Source organism: Sminthopsis crassicaudata, chromosome X, assembly GCF_048593235.1.
Source record: "Sminthopsis crassicaudata isolate SCR6 chromosome X, ASM4859323v1, whole genome shotgun sequence".
NCBI lineage: Eukaryota > Metazoa > Chordata > Mammalia > Dasyuromorphia > Dasyuridae > Sminthopsis > Sminthopsis crassicaudata.
Window position 1 is genome coordinate 16,518,974 of NC_133623.1, and position 20,863 is coordinate 16,539,836.

General features: G+C 34.3%; 1 protein-coding gene across 8 annotated transcripts in view; it reads right to left on the reverse strand.

Moving 5' to 3' along the window:
- Positions 1–20,863, reverse strand: part of LOC141548465 (protocadherin-11 X-linked-like) — a 571,918-nt gene that overhangs the window by 524,348 nt on the left and 26,707 nt on the right. For 4 of the 8 annotated variants that reach the window (XR_012483963.1, XM_074277358.1, XM_074277352.1 and 1 more), the window contains exons 2-3: positions 12,358–12,492; positions 918–1,501 (exon numbers count right to left, since the gene is read on the reverse strand). Coding sequence is in view for 5 of the 8 variants with exons in the window: in XM_074277358.1 (XP_074133459.1) it covers positions 918–1,457 (540 nt within the window). In the remaining 3 variants the exon portion in view is untranslated. Of the gene's footprint in view, positions 1–917; positions 1,502–11,926; positions 12,493–20,863 lie in introns of all 8 variants that reach the window. The other 4 variants (XM_074277361.1, XM_074277356.1, XM_074277360.1 and 1 more) reach the window with 4 other exon arrangements.

Below are 20,863 nucleotides of genomic sequence, written 5' to 3' on the forward strand. Positions count from 1 at the left end.
GACTGGGAGCATGTTAGTGCACAGGGAAAGGCAGGGGTTAGGAGGAAAGATAGTAAGTATATCTTTCATGAACATTTCAGTAGCAGCCCACCAATATAAGGAACCCAATTATTTTCCTATGGATAACATTTTCCCAAGGCTACAGAAAGAGCACTAGATTTGGAATGAGAAGATCCAGGTTGAAATGACAACTCTTTCCATGTACATAGTCTTGGGCAAGGTATTTTCACTCTGAGACGCAGTTCTCTTAAATGTAAAATGAAGGGGCTGCTCTAGATGACCCCTAAAGCCCTGAATTTATGGTCCTATACTCAAAATTTGATTTGATTGATTTGAATGCTGTATAACTTATCTTTAAGTAATACTTTCTAAAATATAATGGTCATAATGATCTCTCTTCAAAGTCAGATATAGGGTTTTCAAATGACAATCACAATTGCCTGTAATTACAGGCAAACTTTTCATAAAGGCCTTTAAATATATTCTTGAAAGAGTGGGTTTTATGTGTTTAGTTCATTTCCATCAAGAGACCTATATGTTGTATATTCCTAGGCAGAGAAACGACAACCAAACAAAAGACATAAAATTAAAATATCGCATTGACCTTTGCCTTTTGGATGGTAATACTAGGCACCATGCTTATCATTCATTAATTAACTAACATGAACACAACTGCCAATTTACATGGGGAATACACACACACATATATCTAAATTAAATATCATAAAACCCTATGTAGTTGCTAAATTTTTTGATGAGTTCTCTCAACCAAGCCCATTCTGGTTTAATAAATCAGGTTGAGCCCTACAAAATTTGGAGATGATATCTATTTTTTTGATGTACTCCAAGTCTGACATGAGCATTCCATATCTTAACAAAAGCAAGAGATTTTACAGAACAAATACTTTAAAACTCACCTTAATCAAATGGTATTGTTGAATTCCATTAATGCCAACATCAGGATCAAAGGCTGAAGGTATTGGATATCGGGAATTGATAGCAGTGTTCTCAGGAATCGAAATGTTGATGACCGTCGCAGGAAACAGTGGTGCATTATCATTGACATCTTCGATCAGGAAACGGACCTTGACCAGTTTAAAGATTTCATCTGGCAAAATAGCTACTTCTACTTCATAAAAACAGTGAGTTTCACCAAATACACCAGAGCATAATTTTTCACGGTCTATGCGTACACTGGTGGTATAGATCTCACCAGTTGTCTCTTCTACCCTCACCAATGGCAGATCCCTACTCTTGTACACTAACTTAAACTGCAAGGGAGTCGAAAGCTTCTTCTCTGGCGAAAACGTCAGACCGAGATCTTTCACTAGGTCACCTATCAGAACATTTTCTGGCAACTCTTCTCTTATGGTGTAATTTTTTTCCTGCGCATCAGACTGAAATATGACACAAGCCAGCAGGAGAGTGAACAATCGAGTTCCAGAAAAAAAAACCATCTCAGCAATGGATATTTCGGTCCTCAGAATAAAGCGAAAAATAACTGACAAAGAGAGAAAGAAGAAAAGAGTAGCAAAACATCATTAAGCGTACAGGCTAACTAAATGCGGAAAACATAAAGTTATAGAAAGGAAACACTTCTGAATGCAAGTGATTGGAGATTGTTTCAACTCACATTAATGCAATGCCACTGTCTATAGAAACATTATGATAGTGATGTCTAACTACTGGCACCAAAGGTTTTACATACGTTTTCTCATTTAACAATGAAAAAGGTTAAAAGATTATTTCATAATCTTTGAGCAAGGGGCATATTTTAGTATAAAAAAGAAAAAGCAGAGGACATATATATGAGTAATGATCAATGATGTTCAATCATTTCAGCCATATAGTTTGGCTATTAATATACCAATTCTATATTAGTGATCTAAGTATTTCATTTGAATGTTACTATTTTTCTTAAAATGGCTTGCTATAGATGACAGGAAGACATGATCTCAGCAGAAATAAATCATTTAAGTATAAACATTCGAGGGCAGTTTCTGAATTTTGTCCAAGGATATTATATTAGTACCTAGAGATGTGAAAAGTGCCATAGAATTATTAGTATCTATTCTGAGAAAAGACACTGCAATGACATTTACTGTCCAGTGACTACAATTGGACCTATTGATCAAATAAAACAATGTACGAGAAAATATTTTATAAACTAAAAAGGATAAACAACTAAGAGATGATTAGTATTATCTCTCCTTTCCTCCCACAATCTTGTTCCTCCATAGGCAAGTTAAGAATGAGACCAGAGAACATCTAATTATTCACCATTAGTCCATTCTCTCAGTCAGGATTTCAAATTGCTAATTCCCTCTAAGACATGCTAAATGCAGAAAATGGCATAGTTCTAAAAGCCATTATCTGCATTTCCTTTATGTCATATCTTTAAAATCTGACTTAATACTCTTAATGATAGTTCACAAGTAGAAGGTTAGATTACGATACTTTATTACTCTTTTCTTCTCTCGTCAGTTATTTTCCATTTTTTTCTGAGAACTGCAATATCTATTGCCAAGGTAGACTGTTTTCTGATACTCATGCTCGCTAAATTGATGATTTGTGCTTTATGTAAAGGTACAGAAAAAAGCAAAACATCACATAAGTAGAACTACCAGAAAAAGTTCTGGTAGGTGGTCTGGCAAAAGTTCTTAATCCAATGCTATCATCAGAGCTAAAGTCCTCGACTCCCTTGCAGCTTAAATCAGTGTACAAGAGTGGGGACCTGCCATGGGTAAAGCCAGAGGAAGCTACAGGTGAGATCGATACCACCGGCGTATACACAGAACTTGAAGAATTAGGCATAATTTAAGTGTAATATACTCACCGCAGTGACACATCACTGACTTTCATAAAACCTGTATGTGAAAATCGATCTCATTTTACATTCTCAGAAAATATCCTTTCTACCATCCATAGGTATCTTCGTTGCCTGAAATCAGAAATGAGCTGGAACCAAGGCTTTACAAAAAAAAAAAAAAAAAAAAAGTAATTTAAAAGTGACTTTTAATACATTGGAATTTTCTAAGTCTGGGTGTTTTATTTGCAAGAAAAATCAACTAAATTCAGTTTACTTTTAAAACTCACTGTTTAAAAATTTAAAAATATATATATCTTTGTGTTCACCATTTAAAAAAATTTAACAAAAATGCCTTTAAAACTACCTAAATTTTTTAACATCTTCAAGTGAGCTGATTTATGCATGTGAGGGTGTCTCATTTAAAGGACATGAGAGCAAAGGGAGGAAAAAGGAAGCAAAAATGAAAGAGGGAGGAGAGGAAGTAAAGTACAGAAAGGAGAAGGGAGTGAGGGGCAACAAAGGAGAGAAAGAGGAAGGAAAGGAAATGAGAAGAGAGAAGATGGAAGAGGAGAAAGGGAGGAAGAGGAAAGAGAAAGACAGAGGGAGGAAGGAAGGAAAAGAAGAAGGGAAGAAAGGAGAAAAAGAAGTCAGATGGGGAAATAAATGTCTTTCAATAGAGGAAGAAGGGGGATAGCTTAGGGGAATAGAAAAGAAAAAGATCTATCTTTCAATGTATTTTTTTAACTGTAGTATGTTCTGGATTGAAACCATGAGACCACTGAGCCAAATATGGCTATAAAAACATTTAAAAATTGCAATGGGAGAAGTAAGGGTTTTGAACTGCATCTTGCATCCATGATAGCCACCAAGTATGGAATAAACTCAATAATTCCAAACAATCTTAACAATTTTTATATGGAAGCTTTTATCTTTTGATAAAAGTCCCTTCCAACTCTTTAAAACTTGCAAATATTTTCTCATTTTTCCTCATCAGCTCTCTTTTCAAAAATCATCTCAAATCACATTTTCTCAATTGGAAAATTTTCTTGATTTCCTTTTCTCTCTCAAAGATTGGGCAGCATCTTGGATTATACCAATGTGAGCTTCCTGTTCAAAACTCACTCATTCTTGCCTCTCCTCTTCTGGCATTCTATAGAGGGGGGAGAAGGAATTCTTCCTTTTCTATTTGATTTCTACCACCACAGAATAGTTTATCATGCTCCTCTACTCAAATTCCAATGGTTCCCTATTGTCTTTACAATCCAATTTGTAAAGTTCTCACGTGGCTTTTAAAGCTCTTTCTAATCTGATCCTGACCTAGCTCTTCTGTCTTATTTTACATTCCTTCACAGGCCAGCCAAATTGGTTTTCTTGCTGTCCTTTACACATATCACTCCATTTCCCATATCTATGCCTTTATACTGACTGTCCCCATGCCTAAAAAAGACTATCTTCTTACTTCCAACACAGAATCCCTCACTTACTTCAAGAAACTTCATTCTTTACAATAAGTCTTTCCTAACCCCCTAGCTACTAATGCCTCTTCCCCTAAACAAACCTGAATTCATTTTCTGCATCTTTTGTATACTCTTATATATGTGCATGTGCCTCCTGGTAGAATGTAAGGTCCTCAAGAGTAGAGACTTTTATCATCTTTGTATCTCTAGCACCTAGAACAATGACTAGCATATATTAGACAGTTACAAATGCTTGCTGATTAACTGGTTGATAGGCATTTGCTGTAGAAAAAATAATGCAAAAATTTCATTGAACTACATCATATTCTACCAGATGGTGAATTATAATTAAACAGAGGTTAATGCAGCCATGAGACACTTAGTAGTCAAAAAGAACTGCTAACATCATAGTCATTTAAAAAGCCATTATGGAAAGGTATTAATGCATGTATGCATCTAATTAAGGAAGTGTCCATTTGTTGGTGATCAATAACATTAGCAATGTTTTTTTGCAATGGTTATAATGATAGGATTTATGATAATAAGATATAAATATCTGTACAAGGATGGTATGGTCTATTTTATGCAGGTAATGAATTATCCTAAGGATATGTACCAATGAAAATAGGCATATTTTATTTTTTAAATTATGGATTGGCATACATATAGGACCATAATAGTTGAAAATTTTATGACGTGTGAATTTCTTGCTTACAGTAAGTCACAAGAGAGAGTTATTAAGAAAATAAGCTAGTTTAAGTCATTGCTTGAAATAGGAACTTAACTAGGTCCCAGCTTCTTAAATGGTAGTTTGTGACCTCATATGGGATCTCATAACTGAATATGGAAGTCATGAAATTAAGATTTTATTATTAGCAAATGTTTAATTTGTACACCTATCTTATATACCTGTATGCCTGGAGTCCCGCAAAAAAAAAATTTCTCGGCTGAGAAGAGGTCACAAATAGAAAAAGTTTAAGAAGCCCTGAACTAGGCAAACTTTCTGGTCTTCTGATGTCACAATTCATAAACAATTAATTTTTTAAAAGGTTGTTCCCATATACTTCTCAGCACTGATGAATCAGGAGTATGAATGTTAAATATTCCTTGTGAAAATTAGGCAATCCCATTGGAGAGGAGACTGCAGTATCCTAGTAAACAACACCCAACTGTTGTCTGTGGCCTAGTATTTTTAGCACTACTTTTATGCTGCTCAACACTGGGATTATATAATAGAGATACTAACTTGAGTCTCTCTCTCTTGTGAATTACAGGCTTTACACGTCTTTATTAAAGTGAGGATAAAAATACCTCATTGATATTTACTATACCATTCACATGCACATATATAATCTCTATATTTTTCTATTCACTATTCATCTAAGAAATCTAAGCATGCCATCTCATAAATACCATATAAGATTTGCAAAAAACAGAAATGCAATCAATTGCCATCATTCACCTTTAAGTGTTACTCATTACAACTGACAGAAAACTAGTCTTCCCCCTATGGAAATTAAGATTAAAGAATGAAACCTAATTTGAGATGCTGTCTCCCTACTCAACCCCACCCCACTTCAGGCTAAATCACCTACATCATCCTTAATCTTTGAAGTCTTTCTAGACGCCTGCATCAAATGGAAGTCCTCTTTAAAGTGGGTCACACTTGGACTACCCTCAAGTACCGAGTAAATGATTGCCCAGATATTCCAAGATCATGGATTTAGAGCAGAAAGAAACCTTAGTGGCTATCAGGTCCAATGCAGTCATTCCATAGATAAGAAAACTGACATTCATGGAGTTTAAGTGACTTGTCCAAGGTCACTTGCCTTATAAACAGCAGAGCCAAGATACAAATCAAGGTCTTCTGACTACAAACCCTGCCTTCTTTCCATTGCTTCACCTAGTGTCCTTAGATTCTTAAATACAAGGAAAAGATGGTCTCATTGAAGTTTCCAGCCTCACCTACTATTTTACCATTTTTCTCCCCAAATTTGAAAGCTGCCTTTTCCATCAATTTAATTATAATAGAATGGAGTGGCGTAGGGGTTGATTTATTTATAGCTGCCTGGCAATTAAAAAGAAAAGTGTCCCTCCTGGAGAGAGTGTTGAATTTAAGAGAATGAATGATCAGAAGTGGAGGGTCCATCACCCTGTACATCCCTGATCCATTCTTTTTACTGTAACTTCCTTATAAAACACAAAAAGGTTTATGGCCACTGATTCCAGGAGAGTTCTTTAGAAGAAATAATCAAAGTGGCAATGAAGGTGGAAGGGACTGAAAGAAAGGTTCCCCCATCAAGTTTTATTTTTCTTGAGTGTTGGCTACAACTCTTATAGTCTACTTTTCATCAGTGTCCAAAATATTTTGCATTTGCAGGAAACAATTTTAAGTTCTATTTTGTGAAAAGTTAGGCAAATTTTTTTTTCTAATAAGCCCCATTTGAATTTCTCATTGCTTTCAGTTTTTAAAAGGAAGGGGCTATGAAAGAACAATGAAAGAAAATTAAAATTGTGGCTTGGAGTCACTCCAAGACAAAAATCTCAAATTAGAAGAAACTACAGTCCTTAGATATTAGGTGTCCAAAGTATTTCAGAAGACCTCCAGATGTTCATTAGCATTACTTTACAGGAATTACTACTAACATTAGTCATTTCCACCTGAAGCAAGGTAAATGCTTCCTTTGAAATTGAACAAAGGTGGTCTAATGCCTAATTGTCATATTTTGTAAACTCACATCAGGGTTCTGACTTCGCATTGTTAATGCCCTTCACTTAACAAATTGAGGGTTTTCCCCCACTCTGAGCTTGTTACTATAAGAAATCTGGAGAAATACTAGATTCATAAGTATAGAAAAGGGTCCTTGTTGAAGAAAACGGAGTGGGCCATCAAACTGAAAATATTTCCCACAGGCTATGACTCACATTTACTGTAGGAAACCAATCACATGCTGCATTAATTCTCTCAATAAAAGGGCTTCACATCAGGTTGGAGTATCAAAGATAAGAAAGAAAAAGGTGAGAGGAAAAGGTAGTTCTCTCCAGGAGGGATGGGGACAGGAAAATATCCCTCTCATCATCTGAATTATTTTTTCTATAGACTTTAGGTATGGCCTGCATGTGTTTTGTGTTTAGATATGACCTTTGTGTTTTAAATTCATGAAGATATTAGGGGATAAACAACTTTGTCAGTGTATCAAATACTGTGTTGGCATAGTTTTAATAGAATTTTACAAAATTCAGCAAAATCAAAAAGGTGGGTTGCTAAATAAAACTTGGGTTGCTTCTATATTCACTAGTTTTAAAAATTATTTTAGTGGAAACCAGCTCAAATCTTTATAGTTACTCTGTTGATGGGAGGTGTGACTATGAGAATGCACTGGGCTAAAACAAAATACATTCGCTTTAATGGAAGCTCTTCTGACCCCAACTGTCACCAAGAGATTGTCCCAAATCAATGATTTACTTCATTTGTTAAGATAAAACAAATGCTATCATTTGTAATAAATCAGACAATATTAGGTTGTTTTTGTTTTTTTTTTTTTCATTTAGACAACACTGGGGGCAATGGGTGTGACTCTTGGAGAAAGACCAGAGAGAATTAAAAGAAAGAAAATATTCTTGTTAGGGTCCTTCACTAATTAGCTTCCAGTTTTAGTCAATAACTACCAAATTCCTTTGGGCTATTTTGGACATCATATGTGTTTTGCTTATTTTTGCTTTAATTAATTTCAAGGATCTCAAAATTGAATTTTTTATTGTGGTTATGATTGGACTTGAGCTTTTCAAAACAATAAAGGCACTTTGAAAGGGAGATAAAAAAGACTATTTTTATTTTATTTTTTATTTTATGTTATCTTGGGCTAAAATGTATTAAATTGCAAGGTATCATTTCTGTCTTTACATAAAGAATAGGTAGTAATCTGTTTTAACTGCTGCCAAGTTATAGGTGAGTCAAAATGAACTCAAGCTACTTCTTTGTTATTTATGGTTCCCAGCTCTTTTCTTCTAAAAGGCACAAACATACACATGTGTGGATATATGTGGATATATGCAGATATACCACATATATAAACATACAATCTAATTATAAGCAAAAGTATGGTGTAGTAGAAAGAATATTTGGAAGAATATTTGGACTAGGAATGAGACCGTAGGCAAGATAAAGCCTCCCAGAGGAGGAAATAAGAGGTTTGCATTAGGCAATTTAGATTTTCCTAACTTTCTATTCTTTCTTATTCTATGGAAAGACAATCATTAGTAAATATTTATTCCTTTAATTTGTAGTATCTTTTCCCAGAAAAGAGAAACATGGCTTTTGTTCTCAAAACTGGGCCTTACATTTTTGTTTAATTAGAGTTCAATTTTCAGTCTGCTGATCAGATCTCTAAGTTTGCCAGCTTCATTTTCTTTCTAAAATGCAGTATCTACATCTGGCATCCTTAGAATCTTATATATTAAAAATAATCCACTCTTAATTTTCTTCAGTGATATTCAGGGTTCTGAATCTAACATACTGGTTAACTAATCTGTCGAAACCGAACACTGAGGAAGAGTTTGCAGAACCTTAATTGGATATCAAATTAATCTTGGTTATTTTTGGGGGGGAGTCTGGCATTTTAATATAGAATTCTAAAAAAGTCAGAAATTATAAGAAGGGATTCGAATTTGAGCATTTGTTACAGTCTTTGGGAGACTGACACAAAAACTAAGGACACTCTCATTTCTACCCTTGTTATAATTCTTGACTGGGAAGATTATAGCTATGCTATTAGTGACTTCTTTCATTATCTATGACAAGAAGGCAAACTAAAGTAAGATAGACCTAAAACTTCTAAGACTTTCTTCCTTTTACTAAAAATCGGGGAAAGGGTAAGAATTGTCCAAGAGAAACTTGTCAATTAATTTTTTTTTCCTTTGGGAACTTCCTTTGTAATCTATGCTTCACATTACCTCAACAAATTTATATAACTACACTGATGAGGTTTTTAAAACTAAAAATATTGAAAATTAAAAAGCAACTCCAAAGAAAAACTACTTACTAACTGTGAATTCTTAAGACCAAATCACTGAAAATTCATCATTTTGTGTTTTTTCTATCTTCCACTTTCTTCTAATATAAAAATCAAAGCCCATAAAGCTGTGTTGACTGGTTCAATCTATGGCATGCTATATGTGTGTGTGTGTGTGTGTTTCCTTTCTACTTCTACCTCTAAATGATTTATTTATGCCATATCCATCTATATGGTACTATAAAAATATCACAAAAGGATTGGACCTATGGGACCTAGTCAGTCAATGTTTGGCTACAGTGAACTGGTATTTTGAAATTTAAGAGCAATTAAATACTAGAAAAGGTGCCTGGATAGAGGTGGGGGAGTGGGGAATAGGAAGATACAATTTTAATTGGAAAAAGGTAAAAATTCCTTTGAATCCTATGACCGACCACCGTGTTTAAGATAATAAATGTCACAAACTCGCGTGGTTTTTGAAATTATATTTCTGTTTAGAATATGTGAAATATGTCATCTCATTTCTGTAATGAAAATGACATAAAAATCAACTTCTGAATGCAGAGGTGATCATTTTTAAAAGAAAAAAAAGATAATTAAAATCTAGTATAGCTGACAGTTACAACATTGCACCTTGAAAATTTTGCACTAATTACAGCTGCTACCTTTTAACAAGAACTGTTAAAGTGAGTCAGATTTGACATAGCAAAAGCTCCTCCACCTCTTTCCAAGGGAGAAAACAAAAAAAAAATCTTTTCAACAAAACAGTGGTAAAAATCAGGGACTCTGATTTGTGGACCACTACTAGAGAACGGGTCGGGGGGGGGGGTCTTTATTATTTCTTAAAACTTTCTTTCATGGTGTACTGGAAAGAACATTTGTTTGGGAATCAAAGGGACCTAGTTCTGCCCCTTTATGACCATAAGACCTTGGACAAATCACTTCAACTCTTTCATCATTGTAAAAGTAGGAGCTAAATAGAAGCGTTTGGAGGTTCCTCCTAGCTGTAAATGTATGGATTCAAAGCTCCTATGATTCCTGACACAAAAAACTCTTTTGGATTTTTTAATGACTTAGTATATTGAAACTCCCATTAAAGGTGCTCTATTGGCCTGCTCTCCTGACACATTTCTTAAGCCTTGTACCTCAGCCCACAAAATAAGTCAGTTGCATCCACTAAACATGGTAGTTTCTTTGTCATACCTAGAAAATCAGAGATAATGGACAAAATGGAATCCTATCCCCAGTTTTTCCCTGCTTGCAACTATGCCGTCATGTAGAACAAGAGGGATAAGGAGAAACAGTCATAACAACGTAGTCATTGCTTTGGAATTGTCTTTCATAGTTTATAAGGCACTTTCACGTACATTATTGTATTTTGATCAACAAATTATACTGAGCTTCTTTGTGTGGTAATTGTCTTGAAATGGCACTTCCAGAGTAATATATTAAGGTTTTAATAAAAAAATAATTCACAACTTCATAGATAGTGCTAAAATATCCCTGGCCAAAATTCAGGAGCTATATTTAATTGTCTATGCTTCTTAGATCATGTTTATTATCTTGAAAGGTCTAATATTAAGTTTTATTTTAAATGTGTTGATTTTATTATTCTTCTTGTGTTTCTAGGCAAATATCTAGAGAATTTTTTTTAAAAAACAGCTATACTTAAATGAAATTTTCTATGTATTTCAACAAGATTTTTATTCATTTCCACAACTACCCATGAATCTAGTCATACATGAAATATGGCATTGTCATGAGTATAGTGGCTATCTTTTTTTATTTATGTCTCTGAATACCAAGAGTAGCATATTTTCAAGTAAATTTGTTCTGTGTTCAATGATCTTCATAGACTGCAGTAGTACTAAAGTAGAAAATGTTGAAACAATTTTTAAATCACTTTAAATCCAGAACCATTTCCTTTCTCTTTATGTCTCAGGCATCTAGGTGGCCTGCACGGCCGACCGTGATGTTTTAATAATCTTTCCATTTTTTTCTCTTTTGCAATTATCTTTATTCTATGAAATGGGTTTATTTTCTGATAACTCCATTTTCACCACTATATTTGGCTATGATATATTTCAGTGGGAGATATTTACTCTCTTTTTGCCCTCTACCCTATTGACAAAGGACATGACATTGAAGAATATTCTCCCCATATATTTGCCACAAAATCCCTATTTGAGGTCTTTTTCATCCCATCTTTTCTTTGCTATCTTTATTGACCTCTGAAAGAACAATGCCCCTGGCCATAGCACAGTGGTCTCAGATTTGAGAAGCTGGTAACATTAGTAAGATATACATGTTCAACAACTACTTAGAGGTGAATGGGCAATTGATTCTTTAGTCAAGATTAGAGATAGCACCCTTACCTTGTAGTTGGATCACTTGAATGAAGGCACTTACAGTCACCCTAATTGCAGAAAAGGAATCTAGGAGGGGGAGGGGGAAACCTCCAGGGCTGAAATTGCAAACCTAAAGTGATAGCAGAAATCACATTGAGATGACACTGGAATATTCTACTATGTGTTTAATGGCCTTTTTCTCCTTAGAGAAGGGAAAAAGAAAAGTTGGCAAGTAAAAGGAGTCATTGGAAGGGTGGCTATAGAATTATAAACTAATTATTGACCTTATAGAAAACTCACCTTTAAATAAGCAAACTGTAGGACCCTTGTTTTCTCCTCATAATTCTCTGCCTTCTGCAAAGGAGGGTGGGTAAGAATGAGTAGAAAGAGGAAAGGAAAGAGATAAAAATGCCTTTGCCTCCAGTAAAATGTCATCATTTGTGATGTTTCTAAAGCACTGGGAGTGATGTTCCTTGATATCTAAAGGACTGAGAAGCATAAAACAGATTATCATTGGAACTCTCAGTCTTTGGCATAAACCTACATTTCCCCAAGTGCTATAACATAGTCTTATGCATCTGCTAAAAACAGCTTAAGGGACAATTCTACATGAAGCTTGGGTGAACCATTCTGAGGAAAATGTTAACTGCTCATCAAGGGTCACATGTTAAAATTTTACATTAGTAGGCTATCTAGAAAAATTATGAGGTGGAAACAAAAATACAACTTACTGCTGAGAGGAAAGAGACATCGAGTTGAGTCTTAGTATTGCCAAATATGGCAAGGATGCAGGATGGTTAGTTGTTTAGTCTTCATCAATCACTGTACAGCTGAGTTCATACTTGGCAGTTTGAGCTCTGGGGACCCTAAGGAGAAAATTTGCAAAAACAAAAAAGCAACATAGATCAGAGATAAAATATAGATTTGTTTTAATCAGAGGACCACATCAGTTTCCCTTGATCACATCTTAACACATTAGACTGAACATACTTGTTACTGTCTTCATCATAGTTACCTGATTTGAGAATAGGGAGAGTAAAATGCCATTGATGTGTGAGCTATAGAACCTTTTCTTACTCACCAAAAGATATTCCAGAGGTAGGCCAAAGATTTTGAGTCAAAATATAAGGAATCAAATCTTAACTGAATAAACAACTCATTATTTTAAAAAACCTTTCATTCTATGCTACCATCTTCCAACTGGCTATAATGGGAATAAAACAAGAAAGGGCTAATATTTGTCACAAGATTTTAACTTTGTCCAGATATATACTTCCACTGGAATTGAGGAAACAAGAACTATAATAAATGGTCAATAACATACACACACACACACACACACACACACACACACACACACACACAAATACATATAACAGAAAGAAATGGAATCACAGTGTAGGTGAAATTTGTTTGAGAGGTACCTGCAGTTTTTTTCAATTAAAAAAGCTTTTAAACTTTTGTCAGTCTATAAAGGCACATTTGTACAATTAAAAACAGAGCTGATGGCTTAAAATATATACATTGGGGTATATTTACACTTTATTTTGTATATATTATTTTGCATAGCTTGTATATTTACACTTTATTTTGTGGTCAATATAACTTTAACTTAGCATGACATAGATTCATGATAAATAAATTAACTATTTCTTGGGCTGAAAGGAGAGCAGGATCTAATTGATTTTTTTTAGTCCCACCCTCTTGAGAGATGGTATAGAGGAGGGAACTGATGAATAGCTAGAAAAGCTCTTTTCTTGACATAAGAATCCTTTACCTTCTGACATTTAAATCTCTCCTCACAAGTTGTTGAATTCAATAATATAATTGAACAAACATTTACAAACACTTTCTAGGTGCTAAGAGTATATGCATGTATGTGTGTGTGTGTGTGCTACAGGAAGAGAGCGTTTGTTTTCTAACTTGCCCTCACCTCCGGACAGATGCAGAGGCCACGGCTGCCACTTGATCACAACTAGCCTTTTGGGAAACTCTAAAAAGTTTCACTTGTATCATCAAGAATAAAATGAGATTCTACGGCTGTTTTGAAATTTGTGTTATAAAACATTTTTGTAAGTGATCAAAGTTTAAAAGTTGTAGCCTTTCCCATTTAACATTTTGTGAAACAGGTACTCCATATTGTGTGTCTACTTAGACATTTCCCCCTACCTGGGACTACCCAAACATAAGATTACTGATTCATCAACTGTTTACCCTCCAGACCACCACCACAACTATCATAGTTAAACATGCCACCCAATTATTTGTTTAAATCATTGGGGTAAACAACTATAGTAGAGTTTTGCTACTCCCCTGATCTTACATATGGTTGCTATTCCTACGAAGACAAGTTTCAACTAAGACAAATGGTTGAGAGAAAATAATGTGGGCCTATTTAAATCCTGATAGTATATAACCTTTGGCAGCAAGGCACCTTTGAATGAGCTTTTAGATAGGTATCTACCCAGGATTTTTGCTGCTGTGATCAGAACTGACTTCCAAAAGGAAGAGGAAGCTACACAGTACCTACTCTGTAGAGGACCCTTTGGCCTCTAGCAGAGCTAGGTTTGAATAGGACATATTGCTCCGTAAGAAAATCTGTGATGCTTTGGTTTCTTGGTTCCTCCCATCCCCTCCATACACCTTTTGCTTAACTGAATGACTAAATTGAGTAAATTTCTCTAAGTGCAAAGTAAAGCAAAAAGCACATGCACATTTATTGTGGGTACCCCAGATGTTGGACACAAGACCAAATGTTAGTTAAAGTGTTTTCCATACTACAATGAACTACCTGCCAAGTGTTCAGTCCAGCAATAATGATTTCTATATGTGCTAGTGAGGCAATGAACAACTTTCCAGAATGTAGAAAAATCTGTACAGTTCAAATGATAAGACACTTTAAAAACCTTCATCCCAAAGAGTAGATGACAAATTCTACAAAGTGTTGACTATGGCCATATACTTTTATGAGCTCCAACAACTAAATGTCATTCTCCACCATGACTGAAATGTCCTGCTCCCTTATTTCTGCCCTTCAGTTTCTCTGAGTTCCTTTGAGATTCAGCGAAGTCCTACCACTGGCAGGAGACTTCTCCACTTGTCCTTAACAGACCCTCTTCTTAATGCTTCCCCCTCCCCAGACACTGAATTTCATACTCCCCAGATATTAAATGCCATTTCCCCCATTAAAATGTGAGCTCCTTGAGAATGTGAACAAGTATTTTGCCTTTCTTTCTTTCTCCAACACTTTGGCACAGTGCCTAGAGGATGGTAAGCACTCAATAAATGCTTACTGATTGACTGACTGTACCTGTAGTGGTCTGGCCTTTTGTCCATATGCCCTTTATAATAATTTTGCTAAATGGAATTCTTTGGGAAAGAAAAGGCAATTTAAAAAAGACACAAAAATAAAACCCCACATTCCTAAGGGGGCAGTACTTTAGATCACCAATATTTAGTGCCATCCATTGCTCATAATGATTTCTAAGGATAGAAAAGAATTCTGGTAGTCTTTAGGAATACTGATTAAGAAGCCTGACAAACATAAAGGTAGTTGGAATGCATGCCTTAGGCTAGATGTACAAGTATTCACTGAAGCTCATTCATTTTTAAGCCAATTCTTTTATTTTCCCTCATCAAATAATCTTAACTGATTTTGTATAACTTTTTACTGGATATACAATCAACCCCCTTTGGTTTTTAAGAAAACTAAAAATACTGAAAAGACCATTTTACTAATCAGGAAAGAGACTTATTCAAATAACTCGTGTGTAGGCGTGTGTAGGTATCATTACAGTTGCCCATCTAAAGTCATGGGTTAACATTGGAACCATAAGCTGTCTTGATATTTGATTTTACAGTGGCTTATTTTAAGCACTTACTATGTGCGTTGCACAGAATTAATTTTGATACAACAGGGGCAGCTAGGTGGCACAGTGGATAGAGCACCAGCCTTGAATTCAGGAGGACCCGAGTTCAAATCTGGCCTCAGACACTTAACACTTCCTGGCTGTGTGACCCTGGGCAAGTCACTTAACCCCAGCCTAAAAAAAAAAAAAAAAAAAAAAATGATACAACAGTTTATACCAATCGTGGATTATTATTGCCATACCATAATGAAAACCCTTAGGGTAAAAAGATACCATAATAAAAACCTTCAGGGTAAAAACATACAATATCAAAACTATGACCATTAACGTACTTCATACTAAGCAGATTAACCTATTAATGTAATAGAAATATCACAGACAGTGAATTTTCTTCAAAAATAACTGACAAAACGTACTATTCAATTGGTATTGATAAAACTTAACTATTTTTTTTTTCAAACAGGTGTTAAAATAGAGATAGATTAGACTTCAGTATAATCTGAGATTTGAAGAGTGCAGGGAGAATAATTAGGGACCTCTTAATATATTTATGGGAATATTTATGGGAAACCACTATATCTTGAAGCACATTTTTACATACTAGTTCCATGTCAGTTTAACCCATTTTCCTTCAGTGAAATTATTCATGTATGCTATTGTGTTGTGGAAATTTGATGAAACCAAAGCATTCATTTAAGCGATTCCTTTAACAATCACTTCAGTGTTTCAATAGTACATACTAGAGCATGTATCTTATTCACATTTTAGACTGTGAATGAAAACAACCATCAGGCCTATGCTCAGTAATCTACAATGGCAGCCTTTTAATTTCTTGGGATAATTTGTCCTGGTGAATGTAATCTTTGAAGGTTGGGCCTTGCTTGCCTTAGGTGTTACCTCTCTGTGTATCCTCTTCACATAAATAGAGCTTTACTGAGAAATTCCTATAAATAGCTACAAATCATCTTCTATTTTTTATAAAGCTCCCCCCATAAAGTACTTGATTGTCTCTTTGCATTTTGTTCTTTTTGATTTTACTGAACACCTAATAAATAGGATTTAAGGACTAGGATGAGCTGCATATTTCTTTGGGAAAAAATAGAAAATATTTACTGGCCTTACTTCTAAATTTCCCTGGAAAAATATACAAGTTGTCCAACAGTGGGGTAGAAGTTTATGAACATTCTATTCTAAAAGTATCACACAGAAGAATAAAATATGTAATTGAATTTTCCTTTGAATATATATATATATATATATATATCCCTTGATATAAATTTCAGGGAATCTATAACCATTAATTACTTTTGTTTACTAAATCCTCATCATCCCATCTTTAAAGTGCTTTCCTTCATCTTTTATTTAGGGCTTTGGCCCCCTCACTTGCTTAGATTTCCTTTCATAGATATGTCATTAAATAGGCAATTGTACTAAGTGCACATAATCCATCTCAAGGTAAAGACTTATTCCTCTTTCAGTCATCCTGGAAAATGACAAGTAATAAAATCCCTACCATTGAATTTAGCATTCGGATGGACTACAAGAGAAAGCTCAATAACTATATGAAGCAGTGGTACACCTTAGGTTAAACAGAATTTTGAAGCAATGAAAAATACCTTTTATGTCTATTTTCCTGGCTGTCTATACTACAATCCTGAAAAATAACAACTGTGTATCCAGGTGTCACACTAAATAGTTACTAAATATATTTTAAACTATACTACTAAGCTTGGGCAAAAAGAAGCTGTTATATATGCCCAAGTCTGAATACATTTTCCCCTCAACTGTATCCCCTATCAACATCAGGAAAAGGTGTCCAGTGAATCCAGGAAACTATTTGTTTTTCTACTACTTAAGAGATGCATTAGAAACAGCCATCTTACCTGGGATCTCACCTCTCTAGGCTTTCATTTCCTTGTTTCTACAATGAGGAGATTAGATTGGATGGTCTCTGAAGTGTTTTTCAAGCTCTAACTTTTGATATTTCTGTTTGGCTGATCTCTAAAAGCTCTTTTCCATCTAAAACCTCCTATATAAAATTCTGCTGCACTCTTCCTATTTGGTGGTGCAATAGTAGACAGAGTAGTGGACCTGGAATTAAGAAGATCTGAGTTCAAATCCAGCCTCATACTTTCTAGCTGTGTGATCCTGGGCAAGTCACTTCACCCTGTCTGGCTCAGTTTCCTCATCAGTAAAATGAAGTAGAGAAGGAAATGACCAACTATTCCAGCATTTTGCCATTACTCTTGTACATGTGAGTAATACTATCTACCAGCAAGGGAATGGACCTGGAGAACAGATATCATAAGATATCCACAATATGTTAAAAATAGACTATCAAAGTGTTACTGCATCTAAATATTCCCCAAAATGACATTTATAAAGGGCTTGAAGATCTGCCAAGTACTTTATATCCATTACCTCATACTTATACTTATTACATCCACACCTACTATGTTCAAAGAATACAGATTTAAGGTTTGTTTCATAGCTTATTTTTTTTTTGAAAGCAAGAATTACAGAACACACCTAAAAGCAGCCAGCATGTTCAGCCCGACCTACAAATTTTACAAAACATTCTGTGCTAAGAGAGCAAATTACCAGTGGAGTATGTGCATAAGTCTCTGCTGAATAAGCTATTAATGAATCAACACAAGTAAAATACAGGTACATAAAAAGCTATGCTAAAGATCCATTTTGTTGTTTTCCTTTTTTACTATAAATTTCTTAATAAATTTAAAGGTTTTAGATTCATAGGCAAGTTCCAGATGTGCTTAATCATTGCATGAGGTCCACTAGCAGAGAAATTTTAAAATAACACCATGAAAAATTCATAGATAAATTGAGGTTCAATTTTAAAACATATGAGCCTTGAGGCTAAACAAATAAACACAAAACCACTTTATCTTCAAATGAGAATGTAAAAGCAAGGAGTACCAACACACACATGAAACAATGCCCATAACTGGCCAGAAGAGGTACCATTTAATTAAGAGCAAATATAATCATTTACCAAAGAATTACAGCACAAAATTGTTCACTGCTCTAGGACCAGGAGATGATCTCATTATAATTCTCTTTGAGTAACGGCAGTTCTAAAGTACTAGAGCTTGGAAATGGTTAACAATATTTCAAGTTACAATAAATATTTGGTGTGCCATAGATCAAGCAGTATTAACTCTAACCTAAATTGTGGATTTCTAGCTTTAGTATTATATTTGTAATTGGTATTTTAAACCATCTTCATGTCATATCCCTGCCTCTTTAAAAAAAAAAAAAAAACAAGACATACGATATGTTCTCTTATAACATAGTTTTCTATTTCAAGACTGAAAATTCAAGCAAATAATGACTCACAGACAGCCCAAATATTTAAAACATTTAGATCCTAGATAATTAATGTGAATCTCTGAATCATTTCACTCATTCTACTTAGGTTAAGATATTCTTTGTTGGATGGAAAAAATAATACCTCTTCAAAACAAAACCCTAGAAATGAAATTGCAATGGAAGCCAAACTCAAAAGGCCAAATATGGGCAACACTATCCTTACAACTCCTCTCAGCAGGACTTCTTTCAGCTGGATTTAAATATTTTTTGAGAAAGATACAAAATAAAATGTAAAATATAGATAAGGAATTTAGTCTAAAAGTAAAAATTCATAAATCAAAATTCTCTGATACTTTCAGGAGCTATATTATTTTAAAGGAATCTTTACCTCTCTTCTGAGATATCATCATCAGAAAATTGATTTCTAGTGGCTATAATTTTCAAAATAACTCTATAAGCCAATGTTAGATCTTTAGTAGGCAGTTTAAACTATTTCAGGGAATTTTCATAACTATAGAGGATACAAAGGATCACATCTCTATTTCCTCTTTTACAGCACAGGCAGGTTCTGAGTGAAGCCCTAGCCTGTTGGTATCTGAAAAATAGCACAACTAATTTTCTCCATCTTTTATTTCCTTTCCCTTTCTACTCAGTTTTACTTTTAGCAATAGGGAGTGGAATTAAGGTTTCTTCTAAATTTTCAAATAATTAATAAACCCTTGGAATACTCAATGTATAAGGATAAAGATTTCAAATCCATCCTGTTTTAAAAGCAATCCTTTTCTTCTAATTTGCAGTATGAATCCTGTTCTTTCCCTTTTTTCTTGTATTCTTTTCATATCCTTAAATTATTCACGTAAAATATGCTGAATTATTGAGGAATAAGTCCTAGAAACTGTTTTTGTTCAATGATGCTTTACTACAGCTAAAGCCTTCCTTTCTCATTCGTTTTTGTGCTTCTTATTTAATTCTTTGGCATTATATAGTATATGGCTTAATCTGTCATTTTGATGTAAAATGGTCAATAGAGGCTGGTAAATGGATTTTTATAAAGTAAAACAACACATTCTAATGAACAAAATACAAAGCAAAGACTCTGGGCAACCTTTTTGGAGTCCAAGGTGCTACAAAAAAAATTGAAGAGGAGTAGCTATCTATTTGGATTCAGGTGAATTCAGCATACATCTATTAAGCACTTACATTCAAAGCACTGTGAAGGACACTGGAGAAACAAAGAAAAAATATTCTTAGCCTTCAAGAAGCTTACATTCTACTATATAGTGCTAGAGAGGGAGGAAACTAAAGAAATAAAGCGTGCTTCAGGAAAAATAAATTCCTGCTCTGGGATGTCATTTCCTTAGTGGAAACCAAGAGAGTAGGAGTAGATGGTCCAACAAAGGTGCTACACTGCTTGAAATCCCAGCATCTAAAATCTAAGGATCAGAAAAGCTTCTTCTAGCTAGATTCACCTAACGGAAAAGACTAGATTCCTACCAAAATCACAGCTGTGTGTGAAAATGTGGCACTAAACACTTTCTAAATATATCAAGTGAGACAGAATAGAACCATTAAAAAAGAAACAGCATAGAAAAATCTTTAAATCTGTGCATTTCTCTTAAAATTCATGAAACAGCCTGCTAGAATGAAGTATTGTATATTCATCATATTTTGATATCTTACCAAAAAATGGAACTGCAATTTATAGGAATAAAAGAAATAAGTCATTTTGTCAATCCTCTGGGGCATCTTCATTCTTTGCCTCAATGAAACTTGAAGACTCTTATAAACTATTTTTATTATAGATATTATCCATAAGAACCAGGCTTCAAAAAGTTCTCTCTGATAGGTTCTTTGAATATTTCAGACTTATTGACTTACTCTCTAGTCCAATATGAAATTCTTTGGCCTGGTTATCTATGGACTTTTAAAATCTTATATTCTCCATATATATATATATATATATATATATATATATATATATATATATATAGGCTATCTTTATTGTTGTTGAATGTGAATTATATCTCTTCAAAATTAC